At 44.2% G+C, this 27,498-nt stretch overlaps 1 protein-coding gene across 9 annotated transcripts in view; it reads right to left on the minus strand.

Annotated features, from left to right (window-relative positions):
• mast2 (microtubule associated serine/threonine kinase 2) overlaps positions 1 to 27,498 on the minus strand; it is a 103,232-nt gene that overhangs the window by 30,651 nt on the left and 45,083 nt on the right. For 6 of the 9 annotated variants that reach the window (XM_018754188.2, XM_018754187.2, XM_018754185.2 and 3 more), the window contains one exon: positions 11,849 to 11,880. In XM_018754188.2, the coding sequence (XP_018609704.1) occupies positions 11,849 to 11,880 (32 nt within the window). Of the gene's footprint in view, positions 1 to 2,448; positions 2,672 to 11,848; positions 11,881 to 27,498 lie in introns of those variants that run through there. The other 3 variants (XM_018754192.2, XM_018754189.2, XM_018754191.2) reach the window with 2 other exon arrangements.

Consider the following 27,498-nt stretch of genomic DNA (forward strand, 5'->3'; position numbering starts at 1 on the left):
ATGGCCCAAAGCCTCTCACCAGTACAGATGCTTGTTCATATCCCTGAGGAGCCTGAATAAGTGACGGGGGCACGTTGCCAGGGAATCTAAGGAAGTTCTGGGAATGCGCTCAAAGCACCGAAAAACCGAAGATTACATAACCGGTCAGTTTTTAGTGTTGTTCAGGTATACATGAGACTAGTTGGTACCATCTGCTATTGCTCTTTTTGAATTTGTGGAAGTGTCTTTGTTTCATCACAAGCTGCAAAGGTGAGATTCTACACAAAGGCACTGAACAATGGTGGACAGACTGTACCGACACATGGTTGCAAAGGAAACCTTATACGTGACTGTGCCATCACCTTGTACCATCAGCATCAGCCGGTCAGGTTAGGACCACCTAAAAGCACAATCCCTGGAAAGCACACCACGCACAATCTGTCGAGATACAACGAGCCCCAGGTACATCACCAACCTGAGATAAAGCCCTATTATCACAAAGAGAGGCTAATAATTTATTATTTCTTCATGTAGCTGATGTTTTTCTTCATTATACAACATTAAACTAGTTAGAATTATTTACCCATTGTTTATACAGTTGGGCAATTTTTAGTAGAGAGGTTCAGGATAAGCACCTTGTTCAAGGGTGCTATAGCAGGAACGGGATTCGAACAAGGCCAACTGCAAGGAAACTGCTCTAATGTCTGTTACCTGCTGTTCCATCTGCGAAAGCAAATTAACCATCCAGACTAGAGTGGTTTCAGGTGTACAGCTGACTTCCTCTTAAACATGGCTCACAGCACCATGAAACAGTGCCACGTGAGATGAGGCTAGAGGGTTCCAACCAACCCAAACACATAACAGGTAAACACACCTACTCAAGCATGTGAGAGAAAGAATGGAGAGCACAAATGATGCTAGTGTCTGACAACTGGAGTGTCTGTCAAACCCTGCCACACCCCTCCATTTGCTATATCAACACAGAGGTATGTAAGCAGTTGCGCACAAGGTTAGCTACCACGGTTTGCATGGGCTCTCCTTGCAAGCCCTCATGCTCGATGAGCTGAGACCGACAGGATGCTCCAGGCAATGCTCTTAACACTGAACGCTCACAAATCACCATGGGTGACCGATGGCTGCTGAACCACCAGTTGGTTAATAATTGGCAAGAACTTGGAAAACCAGGTGCAGTTGCCACATTCAGGTGTTCACATATGCAATATCCTCTCACATTCACACGACAACTGACCCAAAGTGTAAGTGACAGTGTACAACGGACTTCAGCATAATCCACACGCATCTGCTTCACAGCCACTGAGCACAAAGCGAGGAGGAAAAGTACCACTCAGGGAACTCTAGCTCCAGCAGAGCGATAGAGAGTGATCTGGATTCTTTGATGAGGGGAGTACTAAGAGGCAGACACCATGGATCTGAGTTCAGCAGTCTGAAAGGCCAAAACCATAGCTCAGATGGATATGACCTGGAGAAAAGCAAGCAGAGAATGTGAACATCTCAAACACCATTCAGCATATAGCATTGGTTTTCCTCATATAACACCTACAGTGCCTGCAATAAAGAGTACACTTATTGTGTTGTGGTTCTTCATACTTTCAACAATTCAGACCATTTTTTCAGCACCAGGAAAAAATGCATTCGAAACAATTACTGCGTAAAGAAAGCAGCGATGTAGCAGGGAGAGGGGATGCTGCTTGTACACTTTCACGTCAGCATCCACCAGCTTGCTGTGTCACAACAAAGGGGTTCATGAATGACACTAAGGAAAGCAGTGACAGGCAGACCGTGGGCCAGGCCCACTCCGTTCACCTCCAGCACCAAAACAGTCCTGCATTCCTCCAGACCAACAAATATGAAACATCACTGACAAGCAGTGATGGACTTGCTGCACTCTAGCTATGTCCCTGCCATGAAATGACTAAAGTAATAAAGTCACACAGCAGGGAGGGAGCGGAAGACACACAAGGCCAATGGAGTCCTCAAACAACCCTGTTGCTATGCATAATACATTTGCTACTTACACACTAAGCAACAGCAAAAACACAAAAACAGGACACAAGGTTAGGGAAGAATGTGTGAGCTAAAATGTAAGCCATCGTCAAGGTCCAACCACAGTCGCAGAGTTGTGTGCCATCACACACATCGGTTATCAGCATCCTTACTTAAGAGAAACTTAACTGCTACTGAATAAAGGCCCTGACGGACAAAGAATAACTTCAGGGGAGACTACATGATGTCCTCATTTCCCTGCTTTTCAACTGTCTTCCTTTTACATTGAGTGAGAGGAACTATATGAAATATAGTAACACAGACACACACGTAGAACAGCAAAAAACACAAGCTGCAGCTTTGCCCCAGACAGCGCCCTTTATGATCTGTGCTGTGAACCCTGCTGGCATTAATGGTACACAAGCACTGAATGGAGGAAAAGGACAAGGAAGACCACCCTCCTACCTTTTGGAGCGACGCAGCATGCTTCTTTCGGGCAGGGAAAAATTAGAAAGCACGGTCCAGAAAGAGTCAGACATGGTCCCAGAGCTCTGTCAACATGGCTGTCGCAGAGAGATGCAGCACACGGGCTGGCGAGTGAGGGAATGAGCACCGGCAGAGACAAGCAGGAGGAGGAAAGAGCAGGAAGGAGGCACCGCTCTGCTAAGCCTGCGTTGTTGCCGCTCATTCCACGAGCGTTCATGTGCATGATCGCTCACTCTCCCCTCTCACCAAGATCTGCCTCTCCCACTCCCCCCTCCCAGCTCCTCTCTCACACACACACACACACACACACACACACACACACACACACACACACCTACAGCTTCACGCCTGTGCACTGGTGCTGCTGGCTCTGCGACCCCAGGGGCTGCTGCGCTTGCCTTTGCTGACCTGCTGTTCATCACACTCGGGTGGAGAAGCAGGCAGAGGGCCAGCAGACATGGGTCAGGAGCACTGTGGCTCCCTTTACCACACTGCCAGTGACTGAGAGATAAGAAGGCTGAAACGGTTTTCACCAGTGCTCAGAAAAGGCATCGTGTCACACATTAGTTTGGCGCTTCCAACTTGTGACGTAAAGCTCAACGTGGTTGTTTATGTTTTTTGCAAGCAGTAGGCAGGCAGGCAGGCATTTATACAACATTACAATGTTATACATATGTGCATTTTATATTTTCAGCACATAAAGATACCAAGATACCAAGCCATTACTGCCACATTTTACTGATAAATGAAACTTGATGTTAATTCCTCTCCTGATAACATTACCACTCATTACTCAACATTGAATGTGAACAATATGATCTTTAGAAATGGGGCAATAAGCCACTGATAGCTCTGGGTCAGTCTGTCCCAAAGTCCATCTTTACACATCTTAAAACAGGATTTTTGCAGAGGAAAGAGTGGATAACAGCTGCCTGGAATCAACAGTGTTTTGATTTTCCAATGTGGGTGCGAGGCAGCAGCTGCAATCTGCTCCGGGGATGAACAGCCTCGCAGGCACACTATCAGGACGGTCGCGCACATCAAACTCCCGAGGTGGGACGCGCGTCTGTTAACACTGTCTGTCGAGGCTGTGACAGCGAAGCAGCAGTGAAGGTGGAGCACACTCTGAATGAGGGATCACAAGTGAGCATAGAAAGAGGGAGTCACACAGATCACTGGCCCCCTTACAGATCAGGAGGCCAACTCTGAGTACTCGCAGTACAGCTGGAGCAGAATTACGGGTGGGCTCAAAGCTGCTTGGGATACTGGAAGCCAGTCACTTAACACAGCACCAGATGGACAAAGACCCATTTCCTGAATTCAAAGAGAAGAGAACTAATCCACCCTAAACCACGACAGGGAGGCTAGAAAGTCCCCGCCAGGATTTCCACTCCTGCATTCACAGTAATATGAAGAAAGCAGATACACACTGCCCCTTCAGCATTGTACTGGCCCAGAAACTGTGCAAAAGCCTTTGAGGAAACAAAGAACCTGAGAAACTTTGTGTGGGGGCTTAAAACACATCTCCTGCTCCATCATAACCACAGGGCTCCGATGTGGTTGCTAAGCAACCTGTGGGACTGAAACATACATAGGTGTCTCAGAAGCAGAGGTGTGGCCTCACGCTGACCAGCAGCCAGCTGTGAGGGAAACACTGTTCTCTCCTTTAAGACCCTTGCTAGGATACCCCTCTGCTATGATAGTATATAATGCTGTACACACTGAAGATAATCAAATAACGTACCCTTTATGCTGAAAGAGCAATAGAACAGAACAGGTAGGGTCCAAGGGGAGAGAAATTATAATATACTCTCAGGTCATTGAATTTAAGTTTTATCTAAAAAGAAACAGAAATGCACCCTGTTCCACCCCCTCATTTTCATCTGTTTGAAACCGGGACTGAATATTTGTTTTAATACACACCTTTAGCAAACAATGAACAACTCATTTATTTATCACATTGAAAGTATGACAACAAAGTCCAACACACCATCTAGAGATAAAGCCACCTAGTAAGCCACTGATCAGGCAAAGAGGTCAAGATGAACAACGGCTAATGTCCCAGAGAAACTGAAATGGAAAAGGACAATACAAATCTGCTTGCACATTGTGCAAAATGTGCCGTGGTGAGAGCAGAATTCATTTCATGGTTCTATGTCCCGGCAGGAACAGCTTGTGTCAGCCTGCATCCAACTCCCAACCAGCTTGGGCATCAAACAAGCACCCCCTGCTCCAGCCCCAGGCTCAAAGCTTCAGTAGTGGCTACCCCACAGAGTGACAGCATTTGGTGTTGACATTACCCATTTACTAGTCCCAATCCAAACTGCACCTATGAAAACAGCATCAATGATGCAGGGGAGGAAAAAAAAAAAAAAAAAAAAAAAAAAAAAACACCTCTCTTCACTTTACAGACAGGCACCTGTGGTGCCGAATGTGACAGCAAAGCCATGTGTATTTTTCCCCACACTGCCTAATGACCACGGTAAACCTTGTTCAGGTTGGCCCTGTGGACCCCAGTGCACCCTATTGTTACATGTGCAGCAGCAACACCTGCGTATGCCGACAACGCTATGGATGGGTTCATTTTGGAACTTGGTAGATACGGGCCAGCACCTCCCCATAGCTCCCCCAAGAACCGTAGATGTGGAAATAGCCAGTCAAGCCAGGGCTTGTGCCAGCAGAGCTCCAACCTGCACTACCTCTCTACTCAAAGAACACTTTAAGACCATCAACAGGCTATAACCCTTAAGTCTTTAAATTCCATGGGCGGAGATGGCGGTGCACCAGCATCCCAGTTGTTAGACTGTTTCAGCTGCCCTCATGGCAAACCCTTTGTGTGAAGAGGAGGAAAGAAAGCTGAAGTCTTGGCTCAGAGAGTAAGCCACAACACAGCTGGACAAAACATAGTGCTGGGATACAACTAAACTCAAATGGTAGACTAAGGGTTCAAGGTAAAGCCTTTGTCACCCCATTAAAGGCAAAGCTGCCAATGTATGGAATGCCCAGCTGCTCCCTGTAATCCCTTCTGTGGTACAGGTACTAAGTCGGCTCAAATTTGAACCAATGGGCAGACTCGTAGTGAAGCAGGCATGTGCTGCAGGTGTTTCTATGCACTTGCTCCAGTACACTACGCCAAACCAGTGGTGAAAAGGTATATAGTGCCACTCCATTTTTTTGTTTTCCTATCATTTTTAGAAAGAGGTTCCAGTCCTGAACAAATGTAAAGATTTAATATACTTCTGTAGACTCAAATTTTTATGTAACTTTACTGAAAATCTAAATGTAACCTGAAACTGGCTTCAGGCAGAATAAATGGTCCTTTTCTTCTTGTGGTTGAACCCAACAGACTGAATGGTCAGGACTTTGAGGATTTGAAGAAGAGAGAGAAACTGGTGAAAGGTTAATGAACGAACCTCAGCAGCAGAGCCAATTATCCATTTGTTGGAAGATTTGTTGTACAGGTCAACAACCACCAGGTTACATGCTTTAGTCACCGGAGTGCAGTCATATCCTTGTTACTATCCATATGAGGAAGTAAAACAAGAAAGAAAAAGCCTGGAGGGAGCAGCACCCATCTGTCAATCCTCCGGGGCATCCCATCTCTCACTCAGAAGGTTCTTTCTGAATCAGTCAGAGTTGTGGTGTCAGTGAGGAACTGTCCTTCACTCCGCACGGTTAGCAGGGTTGCACATGGTCATGCAGGACACGTGCTGTGGGTTACGCAAACAACCCAGTGTGCTCTGGTCAAGCAACAGAGCTTATACATTGCTCATCAGATAGTTGTTAGAGGAGCTATGCACCCAAACACAGTAGCCTTACCTCCAGTGAAAAGGGTTGTAGGGGCCCAGGACAGGTGCAGACAAAGGCCCTTCAGGGCCCCCTGCGCAAAATAAGTGTGAGCGCCCAAAGTAGGATGTGGGAGAAAGCAGCTGCTGAAGGAGACTGTTGCCATGGCTGCGGTGCTGTGTGGCTGGCCAGATTCTACATGGAGAACCATGGAGGAGAATGAAAGGATAAAGAACCACCTAAACACAGCAATAGCACATTATGTGTATGGTGTTATCCTCCACAATAATTACTATACAAAGACAAATAATGTCATTATGTTAAAGAACCCTCAGGTTTCATTGCACTGAGCTCAGGTTCACAAGCACAGCCACCTCTCAAGCTAACTGCCCTATACCCATTGCTCCCCATCCCTCCAGAAGTCAAGTTCTGACCATGGTGCTCGCACTGACTGGGTCATTCTGGCCAGACTGATAGACAGAAGCCAACATCTGCATGTACTGTAATATAATCCTGCTGCAGAGAAACATCTGCACTCTAGCAATAGGGCTGGCATTCAACCCACCTGGTGCTGTTGACATGCCTGAGCAGGGTTGAATTTAGACACCCCTCTGTGACTTCCTGTTGACCAACAATGACTCCATCAATAAAAGGAATTGTGTCTGCCTTCATTAGCCTTGACATGATCTATGTTCAGTTTAAATGAACATCCACTCCGTAGGACTGCTTTTGAAGAGTTCCACCCCAGTGACTTTCAAGATACTACACAATCATTTCCCAAAAAATAATAATATGCTTCATCATGATTATTTTTACTAATTACTTTCATGGCATGCAACTTTTCCGATAACTGTACATTTAATTTGTTCACTCAGCTAGATATTTAATAATCTAAGTTGTTCAGCTTCAGTACATCAAGGGTTGGGCAGGACAGATTAACATGGGCTTGAATCATGTGAAACTACTGCTCCCAAGTCACACTCCAGAACCACTACTGTACATGCAGCCTTAAGCACTCCCTAAATGAGACTTCTGACAAACACACATCAAGGCTCATGTGACCCCCAGCCTAACAGGGAAATGGAGGTGGAACAGAGGAACAAATACCCTTAAAATATATGCAGTCTCTATATCGGGTCATGGAAAATGAAGCATGCTTTAGGGGCCTACCTGATGGCACTAAGGTCTAAGGAAGTCTGGGTGAACCTGTGGGCAGGCCCCTGATCTGACCTGATCCACCCTGAGGCAGCTGCATGTGGGGGGCGTTTCCACTGCTCTTGGTCTGGCCACACAGCATGTGCCTGAGCACAGCCAACCAGTGGGTTTGCCAAAGAGGGGTGACAGTTTGCTTCCACTCAGGGAGCACGGCTCTCCATCGCAACACCACAGATCCACGCAACAGCCCTTGCTCTGAGGAAACTTGATCAGTTCTGCTGACAGAGGATTCCCCCATGTAGACACCCACCTCCACCAATAGCAGAGGGCTCACGGTTTCTGGGCATTAGGTCAAGTCAGAGGACAGATAAGATGAGCCACAGCCTGCCTCTGTCAATCACTCAGAACAGACCCCGACTCAGAGCTCATCTTTACGGACCTGTAGCACAGCTTGCCGAGCTGTGTTGCGTACATAGTTTAGTTGTGTGCATAATGTCGAGAAACCCTTGCCTTATAGAGCATCAACTTCATCGAAAGGGTCTTACTGGATGTGTAGACTGGGCACTCCAGGTTTCTCCTTCCTCTTCTTCATGTCCTCAGGGGGATGAAGGGCAGAACCATTGCTGCCTCACAGCCACGGGAAGAGGAGAAGGGAGGACAGAAAGACTCATGCCCTGCACCAGAGCAGATAACCCACTGACCGAGGCTGGCAGGAAAACTGGAAGCTGCCACACAGAAGTATGGGAACTTGTAAGGTAATCAAGAAGGTAATACAAGATGTTACATTTTTAAAATGTTGACCTCCTGCTGAGCTGCAGCAGCAGGAGGTAAACAAACAACATGCTTCCCCTGTGCCAACACAGCAACTCGCACTAGTTCTAAAGGGAAAAGAGGTTCCCACTTACTGGCCCTGGATGCACAAAGTGCATAGCATTCATTATGCCCAGGCACACAAATGCAACATCTCTCTCACACTCAGCTGCAATACCCAACCCTTATTTGCTTTACACGCATCTAATTGCATAAATTGCTCCAGTACAATGACCCCGAGCACGTCACACAGGCCAAAACATAAATACTTGTGGATCCCATTTGGAAGCCTGCTAGTCTCAACATGAACCTATAAATCTGAAATAGGTGGTATTAAGAGAGAAATTAGAAAACAGACCTACACTTCCAACATCATCTCGGGTTTTCTTCAAAGATCTTCAGCTTTAGCTCTGCTGAGTGGACCAGAGTGGCTGGCAACTAGGAGCCCAGTGGCCTCCCTCCATGACACAGTCAGATGGACGCACTCAGAGGTATGCAACCTTCTTCATTCTTCAGAAGATCTCTTGTTCAAGGTGTAATAGTGGGGAGCGCTGCAAGCCCAGGTCTTGCTTTCCCGTTCAGGCACCAAATGCCAGGGACCACATGAGCAACAGGGTCCCACCCATTTTGACACAGACAAGAGCTGTGTTTTCTAGAACGCCTGAAGTAGAAGACTGTTGTGTGTCACCGGAGGATAGTGTCTAGTGCAGAGTCACAGCTATGTTCTGGAAGGTGAGCTGTGAGCACAGAGCTCCATGTGTTCTGCAGCAGAGCACACCCACCTACCTTACCCCACCCCTGCAAACCCCAGCCAACCTCCCACCCACCACCCCTTACCTAATACCCCTGACGCCCAGCCAGGAGGCATCAGCGGGACGTCAGGAGTCACTGAGGGAGGTACAGCTGTCATCGCCCCTCCAGTTTAACACCTTCCCTGGTTGCCTCTCCCTCTGTAACCCCTTGTCCCTTCCAGGAATCATGGGAACAGTGAGGCCACCTGCTATTCCTGGCAGCCTATTGGATAAACCTGGCCTCAAAGCCTAATAACGGCAAAAAAGACAATAGCCCTGGATCAAAGAGACACAGGGAGCAGAGTTCACTACAGCACCCATGTTAATCCATCGTAACTACAGTGCTGGCACACACACCATTTCCGTGCTCTAATGCAATTAGGGAAGCATCCGAGTGTGTGCTATGTACGTGACTGCGCTGTCCTCATAAAGAGCACAGCAGTCAGTTCCACACTTTTCCTTAAAGTTTCTGCTGTTTTATTGCAATTGAATTAACCACCCAGATTCTCCTAACTAGGCCTCAACATGAAAACCGTTGGTGGGAACTAACTGGAACTGCAGAATAAACTGAATATAAATTCAGCAAATCCCCTGTGTGAAACACAGCCAATGGGCTGAGCCCCAAACAAGTGTTATGGCAGAAATTACGCATGGAAACAAGAAGCATGAACACATCAGAAATTGGGAGTGCTTCAAAAGCCCCTGAAAAGCAGAGATCAGCTGTTTCTGAGGTCAACGCAATGTGTGAGAACAACAGAAATGGGACACCACCAGTGTTCAAAGCCTCAGATAGTACAAGTGTTGCAGCTGTCCCCCCACAATGGTGTGACAGACAATAGGTCTGCCTTGGACCTTTGACTACAATGACCTCTGACCCCAGCACAGACCTAGACACTCCTGTAGAGCATGTTCTCAGCAGAAATGACAAGGCCAGAGAAAGCAGCATAGCAGTTAGAGGAGTCACCTTGCAGTAAAAAGACACAGGTTCGAATCCCACTATCACCTGATCAAGGTGATGAGAGTACTTATGTTTAACGGACAATAAAAGTTATCCCCCTGTATCTATTCATCCATCCATTTTCTTAACCGCTTAGTCCTTCTAGGGTCATGGTGGCAATAGGGAGAGCAGAGAAGCCCAGACGTCCCCGTCCCTCGCGACTTCAACAATAGGGGATCCCCAGCCACTCCCAGGCCAACTGGGAGACACAATCTCTCCAGCGGGTCCTGGACCGACCTGAGGGTCTCGCCCCAGTTGGCTGTGCCTGGTATACCTCCAAAGGGAGGCGCCCATGGGACATCCTCAGAGTAGTAGCTCTACTCTGAGTCCCTCCCGGATGTCTGAACTCCTCACCCTGTCACGGAGTCCCACCACCCTGCGGAGAAAACTCACTTTAGCCGCTTGTGTCCACAATCTTATTCTTTTGGTCATTACCCAGAGTTCATGACCATAGGTGAGGGTAGGGACATCGATCGACCGGTAAATAGAGAGCTTTGCCTTATGGCTCACCTTCCCCTTCACCATTACAGTCTGGTACATCGATCGCTTTACTGCTGCCGTGCTCCCAGTCTGCAGCCGATCTCACGCTCCCTTCTCCCCTCACTCACGAATAAAACCGCAAGATACTTAAACTCCTCCACTTGGGGAAAACTGTATAATACTGTACCCTGTATAATAGGGTAAATCACTAAGTAACATTGAATTAAACCTTATAGTATAAATCATTTTGGGAAGAAGCATCAAATAAATTAGAAATAAAAATTGTAAAGACTGAGTTTTGAGACAAGTCTGCTCTAAACAGGTTACTGAAGTTGTACTTTAATCCAAAAGAACTGCTAGGTACAGGACAAAAAGCTACCACTCTACATCCAGGTAATCCCAAAATTGCCCTGGTCATTCAGCAAAGAGGGGCATCATGTAAAATTTCACTGCAAAAAATTGCAAGAGGTGCCCATCCCAGCACCACCAGAGAACCATGACTGGGCCAAAGGGACACCATGTCTTACTATGTGGACAGGACAAGCAAAGCCCCACATTCTACCACATCTCCAGAAGGCCTAGGTGGCCAGAAACCCAGTCACTATCACTCGCCAGGTTAAAGTGGGCGCTTTCATCACTAGTGGACAACTATAATCTACATATTGTTTTATCAGTGACAGATAAACCTTTATCACCCCCTTCGTGCTCTGCCTTGTGTAACTGAGCACCCACACACCCTCTCAAAATAACAAGTAATTACAGGCAAACTCTTCAGCTGTGCTTCTCTTTGCTTTTGCTCTCTGCGCTCTCCTCAGGACAGCCTGTTATTGCTCATTACACATCATACATATGTCCCCAGCTGCTAAGCATCAGTACTGACAAAGGGAGACCATATGATGAGCAAGGCACACTAGAGGAGAACAGGGCAAAGGGTATGGAACCTGTGAAGGGGTACAACAACAAACCTCTTTCCCCCAGTGCAGTCATGTTGCAGAAACATCCCTTATGCACAAAGCAGACTGCATGCTCACACAACGGCAATACAGAACAATACAAAGTAATGAAGGCTTTTGCAGAAAGCGTCGTAGAAAGACTTCCAAACATATAATTAAAATTGCAAGACTTGATAGTTGGGGGTTTCAGCTATTTAAAAAAAAAAAAAAGTTTCAAAAGCACAGAGACAGCAAACCAAATATGAAAGAGACATTCCACTGTCTCTCAAGGCTGCTCATCACAATGGGCAAAGACTTTAAGCCATTCAGTGTTGTTTTCTATGTTTTATTTCTTTCAGCAACAGGTCTGTCCATCAAGACCATGCAATTTCCCAGTCATTACTAGATATTAAAACAACTGTACTTACAAACTGCCCCTTCGTGGAAGGCTCAGCTCCTTCTGAAAGAAAAAAGGGGAGAGGGGGGAGAGATTAGGTCTTTTCCATTTACTATGCAAAACTATTTCTAAACGTGTCTCTCAAATACTGAAGAACAAAGTTTACAAAAGTACCATCAGTGCAAAGAATAAAAAAAATACTTCTCCAAAAACACAATCAGATTTATAAAATTTTACTATAGCGGTATTTTGCAATGTTTTTTCTCCAAGGTTCCAACCAACAATTTCAAGTTGGAACTAACAATAAATAGGATGCACAGTAGGTGGCAGTGTAGTATCAACAGAGTTCACACATTCAATAATAGGAATTGAAGAGGGAAAAAAAAATTCCAATGTAAAAATGAAGGCGCTTATTATAAAACCACTGCAACTGGGCTGAGAAGTCTTAACTCGCTTTGCCCATTACTCTAGAGTCACTTTTATCCATAAATCACTGTGAGTAAAAGCTTAATACACAACATGCTCTTTAATTTACATTTACAGAATCATTTTGCTGATGCTTTTCTCTAAAGCCACCTACAATGTTAAGCTACTTATGACTATTTACCCATTTATACAGCTCGAGCAATTTACGGTAAGTACCTTGCTCAAGGGTACTGTAATCAGAGGTGGGATTCAATTTTTTATGAGGGCAGTGGCTGTAACCACAGTACCAGCTACCCCCCTAAAAATTTATTTTCTCTTTCGAGTCACTTAAAAAGCTACAAACAGCTACATGATATAAAAATACATTGACTTAATATTTCGGTCAAAACACATTCAAACTGTTTTCAAATGTCTACAAAATAAAAATATGGTGCATCCACAAACTCCTACTTGACGGCAGTTGTTGACAATCACCCCACACACGTGTAGCGTTCATCTTGTTACTGACCACCAGCATTCAGCAATGCCAGACATAAGATGTAAACACTATGGAAACAGGCTGAACTGTACTACTCTTTGGAGGACAATCATCCCATTCTAAGGATTCATACTTCAGGCAATCATTCGCCCATACTAACTGCCCAAACTACCAATAGGTGGCAGCCGAGTATTTCCATGTAACAGGAGCAGAAAACTCCTGATGCTATATTTTAACCAAAGAAACAACAGGAACAGTGCTACAGATCTACTTTACGTAGGGTGATGGAAAATAAGTTCAAGACCACACAGAATATTATGTTTAAAGATAGGAATAACAGCACTGGGCACCAGGGGATGTGTAATGATAGTTTTGGTGATGTGGTCACACCACATAGTCACCCCCTGTCAGCAGAGCCATATGGCCCCTGAGTAATATTTACATTTCTTCATTTAACTGATGCTTTCCTCCAAAACAACATACAATGTTAAGCTACCTACAATTGTTTACCCACTCATACAGCAGGGTAATTTTTACTGGAGCAACGCAGTGTAGGCACCTTGCTCAAGGGTATTATAGCAGCCTTTGGGATTCAGACTTGCTAACGTTGAGTCCAAAGACAGCAGCTCTAACCACTACATTAGCTGCTGTTCAATATTTACTAAAAAGGCTTAACTGCCTAAAAAACTCCTGCCTCTGACTGCAGCACAGGGAAGATGGTCTACAAGACAGCAGGGTATGGTCCACATTATCCAGGTTGTCTTATTCAGCAGGAAAAAGAAGTTATTGTTTTGCTTCGGTATGAATTTTGGGATGCCAGAGACCCCCTGGTCTTATTCCCTGTTTGTTCCACGTTTCAACTTCACCAAAAGTAACAATTCATAGGCTGCAGAGGGCCTTTAGATCAAATTTGTCATGTGTCTGCTGATCCTGCATAGAGTCAGGAATGAAGGTGCAAACACATCCAGCCTCCGCTGAATAAGCAAACTGACAGAAGCTGGATGGAATGTTGTAGCTCAAACAGCTCAGGGTGAAATGGGGTCTGGAGGGTTTATCGATATCCGTCGACCCAGAAGGTCATGTTTACCCAACACTCTTTTCATCCGCATGGTGCTTGGACAACACAGCAACCAGTCCCGTCTACAGCAGCACATCGATGGCTCCAATCAACAGCCAAGGCCATTAGCCTCCATTAGGGAATCGAGTGGCTGGCACACAGTGTATAGACAGCCACTCCTGCTTGACATACGTTGGTGGGAGCTCTCGCACCAGTGCAGATGACGGCGCAAACATCACCGTGGCCAAAACACCCCATCTCCAGCCATGCGGTTTGGTTCAAGGAGTTGAGAGCTGCCTTCCGCAGCGCTATAAAAAACACGTTGCTCTCTTGGTGCCCCACACTGAGGTATAGATATGACTTCTGGCCTTGCACATGTTCAGATTGAAATGACTGCCTGATTATGGAAGAGTTTCAGCTGCTGGCAGCGTTCGAGGGAACCCATCAACGTATCATCTGTTCCACAAGACAAATTCTCCCAAGTCGGAAATAACATGACAAACAAGGTAATTGGAGATGTGGTAAAATCTCTGAAAAACAAATTAATGGTACTGAATCCAGAGAAGACTGCCTGAAAAAGTACGCAGTGAACACATGAGAAATTCATTTTTGTTTGTATCTATGAGACCACTGATGAAGCTACTCAGCAAGTGAGCTTGGATTTTTTTTTTTCCTGAAGGACACAAAGGCAGTTCCATTTGCAAGATCAGAACCCCAAACATTTCCAACTCAGGATAACTGAGCAAATACACCATCTGGCACTGTAATTGAATTCATGCATTAAGACATTTAATCAGAAGATTCAGACAGCGTCAACAATTAGATCAGTTAACTCAGTCTCTAAAGGATAATACAGATTTATATTTAACAGGACAGTCCAAAGGCTAAGCAGGTAGTGCTGGTGCCTCACAGCTCCTGGGTTGTGGGTTTGGACTCAGGATTGAATCTGGCTCTGTCTGTTAATACTTCATATGTTCTCCTTGTGTTTACATGAGTTTCTTAGGTGGGTTTCCTCCCACAATCCAAAGATGTGTTTCAGGTGAACTGGTCACTGTTAATTGATGATGGATGGATGGATGGATGGATGGATGGATATATTAAGCAGTACAGTAGAAGAGCAGTCAGGGAAGGGAAAAAAAAACTGCAGGGTAAAGTTGGCCCACCGTTACAGAATGACACTAAGGGGAACACATGAAAACATCACTGTTCACCTCAAAAGGGTATTCAACCAGTTCGCTGAAGGTGTAAAACCACGACCTCCTCCGCAGTGCATTTACACAAAAGGCATGGGCAACGATGAGTACTCAAGCCCAACTTCCAAAGTGCACAGTGAGCAAAATGTAGGTTTCTCAGTCAGTACGGAAAGAAGTGGTGCACAGATAGGCCTGGCGGCACTGACGTTCCAGCCCAGGCAGTTGCAATCACTGTGAGTCAGCCCTGTCAGATAAGCAGTACCGCGCACAGCAGAGAACAAGATAAACTAATCTAGGCCAGTAAGAGGGACGGAATGGTTTCTGCTCCAGAAGTACTTTTCTCTGGTGCCGAAGTATATCAAGAGCAGGCCCGCCTGATGGAATACAGAACACAGAGACATGACAGGGAAATGAACAGCAGTCGTACCGCAGGGTCAAGCTTGGCTCTAAATGGCCCACTGAGGGTGGGACCATCACCTATACAAAAAGTTACAGCCCCTCTGTATACAGTCCCGCACATTCACTTGGGTCACAGCATTCACCTTGACCTCTTGCATACGAGTTTAGCTGTAACTGACACTACTAGCAGTCCCAAACTGCTGAGAAGTTTCACCTATACTAGAACAGCTCAACAACGCTCATATTCTGAAGGGCACATTCTCTCTTGTGTTAATGTACATCAGGACACAGGAAACAGGGAGAAGTACAAAGCGCAGGCAAGCCTATGGCACAACATGGGAGGTGGAGAGGGAAATGATGGATGCCCCTTTCACTAGACATGTGTGGCACACCCAGGCTAGGGGAGAAGGGGATGGTGAGGAGTAGTGATTTTACCCCACCTGTCGGTAATAATCGGCCCCATTTAACCCCATTTTCCAAAACAGTAGGAGAGACTGACTCGGGAGTTCCAGATGGACGCCGGACCCTGAAGTCTCAATACTCCGCACGAAGAGCACAGAATGGCACAAACACGAGAGGCCATTCCTACCCTGTGCAGTTTCCCCTTCACTGACGTGCCGCACGTGTAAAGAAAGACAAATCCTTACCCGCCAAATGAGTCCTGCATGTTTGTACCACAGCATGATATTGGGGGTGGGGGCTGTGCAGTATCTGCATGCACAGCTCCCACTCTAAGAAACTAATGCAATTATCCACAGAAGCCTGGCCCCAACTTGGCCTGCCCACCTCTCCCTCAATGCAAAGCACAATGAAATGAGTTCCAGTGGCAATTAGGAAAGGCTGTGCAAGGAGTCAATCTCCCTGATGGACCCATCAATACTTAAGTCCATTGTGTCTTACAGGCAGCCAAAGTGCAGGGAAATGTAATTAGACACAGACTTAAAAGGAAGGAAGGATGTACTGCGAGCGCTTCACAGTCTGCCAAATAGGAGGAAACGCAGAACTGTACATGATATGTGATTTGGGCTGCATGAAAAACAAAATAAATACTGGCACTATGGGGGAAGAAGAAATATAGCCTCCGCTGAGCAGGGATACAGCAGATTAGAGTGTGCCCAGAGGGTGCCACAGGGGAACAGCCCCTAGCATCGTGAAGTACAACAATGTTAAGAGTGACAGTGTTAATTATGAGGGAAGTCATGATCAGCGCCACCATGACACAAAAGATGTCAGTGCATCTATGCAGACAGACACCTGACTACAAGCCATTTACAATAAGTTCGCTTGTTTAATGGTAGACGGCGTGAACCACAACCTGGCCGAGAGGGAAACCACAGGTGATAACACGGCAGTTCTGTCCATCGACAAGCCGTGGGTGGAGGTTTGGCAGGCAGCATGCCAACAAGTTCACATTTTGCAGATGGAGGCACACCATTTCAGTGTACATCAGTACCTACCTGTTTCATTTCATTCACCAACTCAGTTCACACACAAACAGGGTTTCTGTTTCCATTTGGAAATACCCAAGAACCTGAAACACGGATATAATTCAAATGATCCTTTTTTTTCCTTCCCAGAGTCATATCATAGTTACAGAACCAGACACTATCACCATTTAAGAGGCATAAAAATGTTCTCCCAGAATATCAATCACAACATTCATTATTACTAATAGCGCATAGTTGGTGCAGGCACACAGTTCGTTGAGATCAATGGGTCGCATTAGCGAATGAGGTCGTAAATACGTGCCATACCCACAGGTCCAGTTTACAAAATGCTCAATTAACTGAACCAAAGCTTAACTAGTTACTGAACCTTCCTGAAAACCTTGCTGCTTGTTATGTGGGCAACCAGCTAAATAAATACTTCCACACACTAGCTACCCTCCTCCCAAGTAGAAAGTGGACAGGGTGAAGACCTAAAAGTAGAAGATCCTTCATTTCTGCTTTTAAAGAGCACTGTATCAACACATCAGGGCAACGCGGCAAACCCAAGAATACCAGCATAGTTAATGAGCAAAAGGATAGCGAGCCAATTAGACAGGACCCAGAAGAGCCTGGCTTCCTCCCAGGCGAGCTCTAATGAGGAAGCGGCCGGGGACTTTTGGAGGCATGCCGACTCATGTGCCCTGCTATAGCAAACTGACAAGTAGACTAGCAGGAATCTTAGGGCTATGATAGCAAGCAGGCGGCACAGTTTTCTAACTAACAATACTCCTCTCTCCCTCAACAGATGAGAGAAGTAAAACCCTTGCCTTCTGCCTGTTATGAAGGATCAGCACCTTCACAGATCCATTCTGTGTACTGGATGTACGATGTCAACACACCCACACCCACTTTCCATGCATGTCAGCTGTGTGGTCAACCTGGGGAACTCCATTTGCATTGCAGGTGCCTTCTATTCAAAAAGGTCATTGCACCATGTTCCACTTCCTGCTTTTACAGTTTTTTTTTTTTAAACAGCATATTTACTGGAGAATGCCAATTATAGTGCCTGCCAGGAATTGGGGCAAAACTATTTCTTTTCCAACCCATCCCCAATCGGTGGTTTAAAAGCAGAATAAAACAGCTATACATAAGATAGAGCTTGTGCTGTATGGAAAAACATAATACTGCGGGGAAAAGAGTAACTCTTTTAGGCCAGAGGTGAAACTATTTACTTGCCACGTGCCTGCCACACAGGGACAGAGCCTCTGTGATCCCACTCCTCCTGTCAGCAATACATTAAAGAAATAACACCCATTAACAGGAAAACTAAGAGGGCTATCAATTTCTACAGGCTTTTAATCGTGGTGAAGAGCAGCAATGCAGAGCACAAGGTTTCTTCACTTAGTTCAGCCAGTTATGATTAATTGGTTTTGCAGTTAAAAGAGAATTACGAGAAGAGTGAGGGAGATGCTAAGAACCATATTGCTTGAATGCACCTACACATGACCTCTCTTCCATCATGGAGGTCCTGATACAGCACTTTGTACAGCTGCCCTCTCAATGCCCTACTTGTCCTTGTCTCCTATGTAGTAGTATAGAGAAGTTTTCCAGTGACTTGCCAGCTCTTTAAAGCCTGAAGCACAAATGTAAGCTACACAACAAAATGGATATTGCTTTTTTAGTGTTTTACAGAGAAGTTTTTGTGAAAGTAACATGTCAAAGAGTTTTTACATAAAGATAGAGAGGCTAAAGAGAATTAGTCTTCAATTAACAGCTGATTTATTAAAGTAAGGTCTTCACAATTAAAGCTTTTAATGGAGTCAAGGCTCCAACTCCTGTTCAGGTATGAATGGAAGAGTGTACCCTGCTTCTATTCCATACATGAGTATGTCTATTTGACTGTGTGTGTCTGTCTAAGGGCCTGAGTACAACCTGGCACCAGCAATGGAGGTGTAATGTGTAACTCTGAGCCTCTGAACTCTTTGGCTGGACAGCTATCTGTTGTGAGTAATCTGAGGGTCTGGCCAAGTAAGGCAGTTGACACCAGGTCTCTGGAGGCTCTGTCTGAGTCAGGTTTTCACAGTGTGCTCAATAAGCAAACAGCAAGCAACAAACAAGAGGACTATGTGCGTGGATGCAAGGGAGCAGTGATCACAACTAAGCACAACTGCACAGGAGCCCCACGCTACAGTTCAGCTATGGATGTGTCAGACAGTAACCATGATCACTTGTGTGCCATCATCAATAACCACTGGTCCAGTGCAGGGTTGTGGAATAATTAGGGATGTGACTAAGTTCAAAGTATAATGTGAATGTTGTCAAACTTTGAATGCTTTTTTGGCAGACACAAATTTAATGGGGGGGGGGGGGGGAGTTGTCAAAGCAACACAGTTCATTATAAGCTTTATTTTATACGGATGCACGTTGTCCACAAGTGTAGGTGCACTTCAGAGAGACTAATGATTTTACAGTACAACATGTGCACCGGTATAAACCTTTATACGCAAATCACTAAATGATTTGTGCATATATTTTCTTACCGATTACACAGTGAGACGCATTAGGCCTACCTTGTAACACTTTGCATACCATGTATGTCATTGCGGTCTTTTGCAAAGCGTAATATGTGCAAGTTCAAATATATGCAGCTTGTTTTGCGCTTTTAAGTGCAAATACTCATACTGATATGAAGGAATGTTCATATTCTTACTAACATTTAGTTTGAGCAGAAATCAGTGTTTTTTTGAAGTGCCGAAAAGAAAAATTACTCCTGTGTGTAAAGTTGAAACCAAATAAATATTTCTTTTTATCTTTTAATTGATATGTGCATGTGGATTAGTAAAAATACTTTCCATTTTAATTTTCATTAAAAACTGTATTGGTACGGATTTATAAGTTTAAATATTAAAAGTTTCATAAGCTTCGCCACATCCCTAATTGTGAATACCTCAGAAACATAGGGTATGAGGAATGGTACACCCTGGATGGGACACCAGTCCATGGCAGGGCAATGCCACAGATTCATTCACTCACATATACATATCTTAAAAGCAATTTAGAGTCACCAATTCACCTGGAACACACCTTTGGACTATGGGTGAAAACCAGAGCGTACACATAAACAAGGGGAGAACATGCAGAAAAATCCACAGCTCAGGAGCTGTGAGGCACCAGTACTACCTGCTGTGCCACTGTGCTGCCCACATACATGTATAAATGACTTACAAGAAATGTAAAGTCATGCACATAATAACCCTTTAAACTCTTTGAAACCTCCATTTTTTGACTGACTAAATGTAACAGCTAAATTCCTTAAATCCATTGTGCAAGATCCTTAGAGTGAAGCTCAGAGCCCAGTTCTGTACCTGAAATGATGACAGATCACAACCCAAGAGCCAAAAGATTACCAGTTCAGAATATGGCAGAAAACCAAAATAAGGAAGCAGTAATACAATGAATAAGAGAACGTGAGGTTGTCCAACAGGACTACAGACTATTTCCATCATCCTGGAGCACAATGACACTAGTCAAGATTTTAATGTGTTTTTCCCCTCCTGTAGCAATAACTGGAAGAGCTTATCTACAAAACCAGATCACACACTGTATAGTCAGTCATTTCAGTTGTTAGGCACAGGATACACTTGAATCTGAATACAGTCAATAAAATACAATAGCATTCGAATGCAAATATCACAGCTGTTAGTCACATTGAGCGGAAATCTGGGCAATTACCCAGGCATATTATTTATGCAGCCGCACGTCTAACGCAGCATGCTAATTAGCAGCCCATTGTAACACTTAGCAAAGAAGGGTGCAGAGACACCAGAGCCGGTGCCAGAGCCGAAGCTCAATCCCCCTCCCAAGGGGAGATCCCCCATCAGGGACCACACCCCTGCTCCCTACTAAAGCCCATCAGCACTTAAACACAAACCAAGCCTTAATTAGAACTACGTAATTCCAAATTAAATGTACATGCTTCGCTGGCACTTCTGTGTGAAGATGGCGGACAAAAAAAAAAAAAAAACCTGTGTGGGAGCTGTAAGGAAAAGTTTCTTTCCCGTCATGTAAAAGTTCAAAGAATCTCAAATCAGCGAGCAAAGGAGGCAGGGTCACTTAGTTCAGAGCACAGGTTGATTTAAGATGATCAGATTGGATGATGTGCATTTCTTTGGCAGTTGGCCTCAATTTGCTTCATTAAAAATGCTTAGGTTTTATTTTATCACATTTTTTGTAAGACATTTCTGGCAGTGGTGCCAATCCATTTGTTCTTCAAAGATTTATCTTTAAAGAAATGTGCAGAGTGCCTAGAGCCTTTCAAAAGGCAAAGAGCCACCACAACTCCGCATGATTTGAAATTAGCCCAGCAGTCAAGCTCCTTTGTCTTCTGTACCCATTTCCAAAGCCGCTGGGACACACTTCATTATAACAATGGGGTGGGAAAGGGGGGGGGGGATCAGAAAGACACCTTCCACATATCACCTCAGGGCTCCTGCACTCCTGCAAATACACAAATCTTCAATTTGCACCTTTAGTGAGGATTTAACTGGGCAGTGATTTCTGCAACCCACACCCTCTTTACACCCTGTAAGGCAAGATGAGCTGTCACAACCTCCATATTTAATACAGCAGAACAAGTGCATTGTTTCCTGAAAAACAAAAGGAATACAGTGGACCTGGTGCCAATGTGCACATTTTATAAAGTGAAAAAGAACTGTAGGTGGACAGATGCCTGTTCACAGAAGGGGTGAGCAAGGGATATAGTGATCAAAATGCCCAACCACCCCCACAGTGCATACGGCGAGATCTTCTGAAAGCATTTCTCCATTGTTGCTGCTCTCTGATCAATTCCTGTTACAAAGCGCTTTGAGGGAGAATCTTTCACTGCTCTGGTTGTTAGGAGGTTTGCTGTGAAAAGGCACAGTAAATAGGAAGCCCTTTGTGAGGAGTCTCTTTTGAAAAAAGGGGTACGCACCAGGAACAGTTTTGGGTGTTTTCTGGTGGTGGTGGGGTACTTCAAAACAGCAGAGTCCTAGTCCTTGGTGAGGGATGTAAAGCTACACTGGTCCAAGCAGATGCAGCTATGTATGTAAAGGAGATGCTACATGATACACTGCAGTAGTTTAGCAGGTGGTTTACATAATTCAAACAATATTTTGTTTACATATGCATCTGTTCAATTATAGTTACCAACCAACATTTTGTTTGCCCTCCTGTTTACGGTACAGCTTTCCTACTCCAAGTGATGTCTTCATGTGTTACATAGGCACACACAGCCCACTTAGAGGACCATGCCACAAGCCTTCGAAAGCAGCCTATATGTAATACATGTAATGTACATGTAATACAAGAGTAACAACATGTATATGAGGAACGCTACAATCCCAGAGACTGCTGTGAATGGGGACAAAGTATAGCTCCCAGCTCCACGTCACTGTAACAATATCGATATTGTGGATCACCTCCTCAGCCCACCCAGCTGAGCACAGGTCCCTTCCCCCAACAGGGAGAATGATGACCTCATACTGGCGGGGTGTCCCGCTGGCGCTTACCAAGGAGACTGGTTGAGCTCATGACCGGCTGCTTATTCACTGAGCTGGCGAGGAGCCGCGGCCTGGCGTGCGGATGGACATGGGAAATGGTGCCCAAGATACTGTCCTGTGCTGCCTTGTTTACGCAGCTTATAATGCAGCCTAGAATTAAGGCTGAACAAATTAACACAGAACTATGGGACTCCTTTGAAGGTCCACAAGTTTCACTTCTTATTTGTCTTTCTGCTTGCTATTATACTTGGGCCTTCACACATTTGACATATTTAAACCACTTTGACAGGTCTTTCAAAAGATTAACCATGGAATGAAAGGAGGATTTGAGAGATACAGAGAATAACTGTGCTGTCTTTCTGCAGATCTCATTAAAATTCCACAAAGAGCATCATTTCAGCTATTTAGGTACTGCACTCCCCACCCTCAGGTCCAAGCATTGTAGTGTTCCTCTGGTGCAGGCACTACCCAACAGGTTGACCTACACATACCAGAGCCCACGTCGCTGTCATGCCGAAGTTGCTTCCATATGACTCCACCTAAGTGACTGGAATTTCTAGGAGAATCTTAAAAATAAAAAACACATGCTGCTGCCATTCCAAAGACGGGCGCAAAACAAATATATAAAGATCGCGCTAATAATTTTCTGGGGCATGCTCTAGGGTTAAGCAGGAATGTTTCGGGTGGCCGAATTATATGCAGGTCTGCTGGCACCACTAAACACTATGGATAACAATTTAGAATAAGGTGACAGCAACAGAATAAATGTTTTGCTGGACTCACTATCCAAACCCAGAAACTTCTGCCTCGCCTCTGTGTAAACACACACACATACACAAAATGGAGGGGGGGGGGGAGAAATCTAGTCATTAAGCAAAAATGTTTCAACAGGGTCAGTCTAGGTAAAATATTCCACAAATTCATTCCAATTATTCTCACAGTTCTTTGCTGGAATTGACAGTGTACAACAGAAAAGCAAAACTAGATGTTTTTGGTACATCTTCAGCACAGAAAACAAATAAAAGACTGACTCCCTTAAACTCACTTCTTCAGCCATTCAAGAGGGCTGCAACATATTCAGCTCAGCTAATGAGATTTACCACATTTAAATGACTGCTTTCTGTGGATTAAGTGACAAATGTGCTTATGATTCTCTGGAGGAAGTGCAAGAGCTCAATGACAGGAGGCAATAGGAGGTCCATGGTCATGTTAAGCAGCAACAGGCACAAATGACAGAGACATAACCATAATGGCACCTTTCACTGTCTGAAAATGTGCCAAGATGAACAATGAACGTGGAATAAGTTTTTAATTAATGTGCAAAAGAATGTTCAAAATGCCAGCTTGAACCCTGGTTCCATCTAAAAATGAGACCATAGGGGAAATATTAAGAAAAAGTCCAACTTGTTTCAGATATGATGCTGGATGTAGTAACTTGTGGCCTGTGACAATATAAGGATTTAAGCATTATATTTCATGTATCGTTAGAGTTTGATTTACAGTTAATGAAAATGTATAGTCTGCAAAACTTCCTCTACCAAACAGCTTTCATAAATACAGTGGCACAACTATAAACAACTGTGTCTCAATACACCATTTACAGTAACCACAAGAGAATGAATTCTTTATTCATAACAGGCAGTTTTACTGGTATACACTAAATCACAGTAATTTATAGCTGAACAATAACGGAGAAGTGTAATGTAACTAAAAAAACCCTAACAACATAATCAGTCACTGTATGAAAACAGCAGTAAATCTACCACTTGAATTGAAAGATGCCCAGCATTACAGCAGTTTAACAGCTGCTAATACTAGAATTACTGTACCCTTCTACAGACATCTGGTAGAACACAAACAAATAAGGAAAATAGTTAATACATAGGCATTAGGCAATCCTTGGAGGGGCATTCACTTAAAACCCTGTTTCGTATTATCATCAGCCTACAAAGATGCTTGTAGAATAACCAAAGCTAAGTGTTGATCAAATGCAGACGGGAACACCCAGTGTAGCTATTATCACGTTTCCAACAAGAAAGTTGTCGTAACACTCACATGAAGTAAGGGCACTGTGTAGTGGTGACCTGTGACTAATGGACTGTGAGCCAGACAGACTGCTGAGGGTTGATATATGAAGTCAGTCAGTGTTTTTCTGAACATATTAGCCCAGTAATAAGACCCTCCGGGGGGACAAATAAACATCTAATGAAGGGTGAGGAAGTTAAGGGTTCCATAAGAGACATTAGGAAAAAAATAAGGAATCTATAAATGAGATAATAGATGATAAAGATCTATACATGAGACAAAGAAAATAAAAGCTTGCTAAAAACAATGAGATATAAAAACAAGGGGTCTATGAGTGAGACAAATGTACAAAGAAGGTTAGAGAAGAGCGAGAACTTCTTCCTGCTCCCTATGTGGAATAGCAGGTTAAGAAGACTGCCTCCAGCCAGTCATTTTTTTTTTTTTTCCAGGAGACAAAGAAACAACCAGTAGCAGGACAGCAGGATGCTGTACATGCTGAGTTGAAACAATGAAGGGGAAAAGAGGATGCAGCACTCTTTGCAGAATGCCATTGATCAAAACCAAAAGTGGGCAAAGGGAACAATCAGCCAGCCAAGAAAAATGTGTGCAACCACTCAATTCTGGGATCAAATACTGAGATGAAAATAAAATACACAGAAGCAGCAAAGAAGCAGTTCCTTCGAACTAGAGGAAAACATCACACATTATAAAAGAAGACCTCCCAAGAGACCCAGCGCTTGTGAGCCACACAGATGCAGGCTCCCGAGGCACTTGAGGTATAGCAGCCGGCGGCAAGGGCTGATTGCTGGCCATTTCCACGTTCATTACCCACGACTGCTCACCTTCCCATGGGAGGCACTTGTACCCTAATGAATGCCCAGATGGTGGTTTCTGCGACTATCGCCCACCCAGGCGTGACTCAGTGTTCTCCATGAGCCCCGCATGTTGAAAGACAACAATTTAGACAAATCATAATTATACACACCTCTTCAGAACCTTAAGATATGTACTTAAAACCATAAGGCTATTAAATGCCTGGGCACCATTCCTTACATCAGTGAAACCACCAGGTGACTGTGACAAAGCTCACTGCTAGTGTCCCTCATGATACACATCACCACCCCCTACCAATTCACTCACGGCCTGCAGGCTGAGGCTCCTCTGACATGCCCGCAAGACACAGCATGCACCACACATACAAGAGGATCTTGTTGCTAGATAATATTAATCCTTTGGATAGACAATGTGATCAGGGATCTAGGAATGACTTGCTTCATTATAACTGCCTGCAGATTGCTGTGGAAGTTTCTGTCACCAAGACGAATTCCTTGTATGTGTAAACATACTTGGCAATAAAGCCCATTCATTCAGACTGCTTGGGTTATAGATTGGACAGCCATGTTAGTTTTCTTTCCGGGATCTTAAAACATCTGGGCTCCATGGCAACTAATGTAAAAAGACTCAGAATATATCCATATTGTGAAGAAACTGTTTAAAATGTTCAATATTAGCCTACTAATTGTTATACATACAAAATTTAATATTGGTGAGTGTCATGGGTCATTTATACAGTGCCTCCACAGTGGCAACAGAGGTTTAATGCGCTGAGCCTTAAAATACATCTGGTTTATAATTAACATAAATGAGCAGCCTGGAATTAATATCTTATTTAATTTCTTTTTATACCCATATAATACAAGAAACTTGTGCACATAAAAGCCTTTCAAGAATCAGGCTATAAGTCTAAACTGAAGTCTTTACTGATTAAAACCCTGTGCATATCCAAGTTGCCCACAGCATCCATTAAAAAGAAAACTTCTCAGGTTTAAAAATGTCTGGATTGTATACACAGAAAACTGAAGACTTTTGAGAAAATTTCACTGCCATATCATTGCATACACTGGATTTCAAGAACATCCCAACATCCAGCTATGAGAGAGAGAAGTTTTTGCTTATATGAATATTTTTCAGTTGTTGCATGCAACAGCAGACAGAAAGGCTAACAAGCCATCACACACTTTCATGGAAAGACAAGTGTGAGTCATGTGAAAAATAGGCAAACATTATCAGCTGGGTAAAAGCTACAGCTTATCCAGACGCTGACAGTCCGCGAACAATGAGAACAATGTGGACCACTGCAAATGAGTTCCCTGAAAATCCCAGATCCTCCTGATTAACTGAATTAACATTTACAGCAAGGAAAACACTGTAGTGAAGAGATAACGGCACTGAGACACACTCTTGATGTCAATCAAAACATCACTTAGAGGAGGGGCTAATGAACAGTCTTTTATGCCAGAACTACAGTTTATGAAGCCAAGGAGATTTACGCACAAAAGACCTTTACAAAGCTTGACATTTCTACAAACCTTTGATACAGTCTTATATATGTTAAAGTGTGTAGAAACACCCTAGAGGTGCTAGAGAATTGAGCACATAGAACCATCAGCAGTTACCTCTTCATACAACTAGAACCTCCAGTCACAGACACATGAAAATTCCATCCACTCAGCCATTATCAATAACAGCAGTGCAGGGTTGTTAGTGGTCTGCCGCTATCCCAGGAACAGAAGGAATGGTGCAGGGTATAGACTTGATGCAACTGCCAGTCCCTTACAGAGAAATCACACACTCATTCACTCAGATATGCACAGAAAATTAGTCACCAATTCACCTGAAACACTCGGAGGGCAGCATGAAGGCAAAGCAACCAGAGGACATACAGATTCCACACATAAAAAGTAGAATTTGAACCCATGTCCCAGGAGGGACCAACACTAGCAGGTGTACTACCATGCCATCCCAAACATGAAAATTTTGCCAGTATTTCTATTAATACCACTAATAATGTCAACTCACAGTAATTTCACTATGCCATAGAACAACAACACTAGTAATGTTTAAGGAACAAAATGTTTATATTTACTAACTGTCTTTTGGTTTTTATCATCTAAGGCAAAGATGTCTTTTTTTGGTTTGTTAGGCCAACAAACAACACAACATGTAAATCCTTTAAAACTTCTTTTCCTTTTCCAGTTGTTTCTTTCTATTGCTACCAAGGACTGTTTCAGCATAGACTGGAGAGCTATGAGGTACAAATGAAAGTGTGGGAAGGGTCATGCTTGCTCCTGAGGGA

Source organism: Scleropages formosus, chromosome 9 (genome assembly GCF_900964775.1).
Source record: "Scleropages formosus chromosome 9, fSclFor1.1, whole genome shotgun sequence".
NCBI classification, from domain to species: Eukaryota; Metazoa; Chordata; class Actinopteri; order Osteoglossiformes; family Osteoglossidae; genus Scleropages; species Scleropages formosus.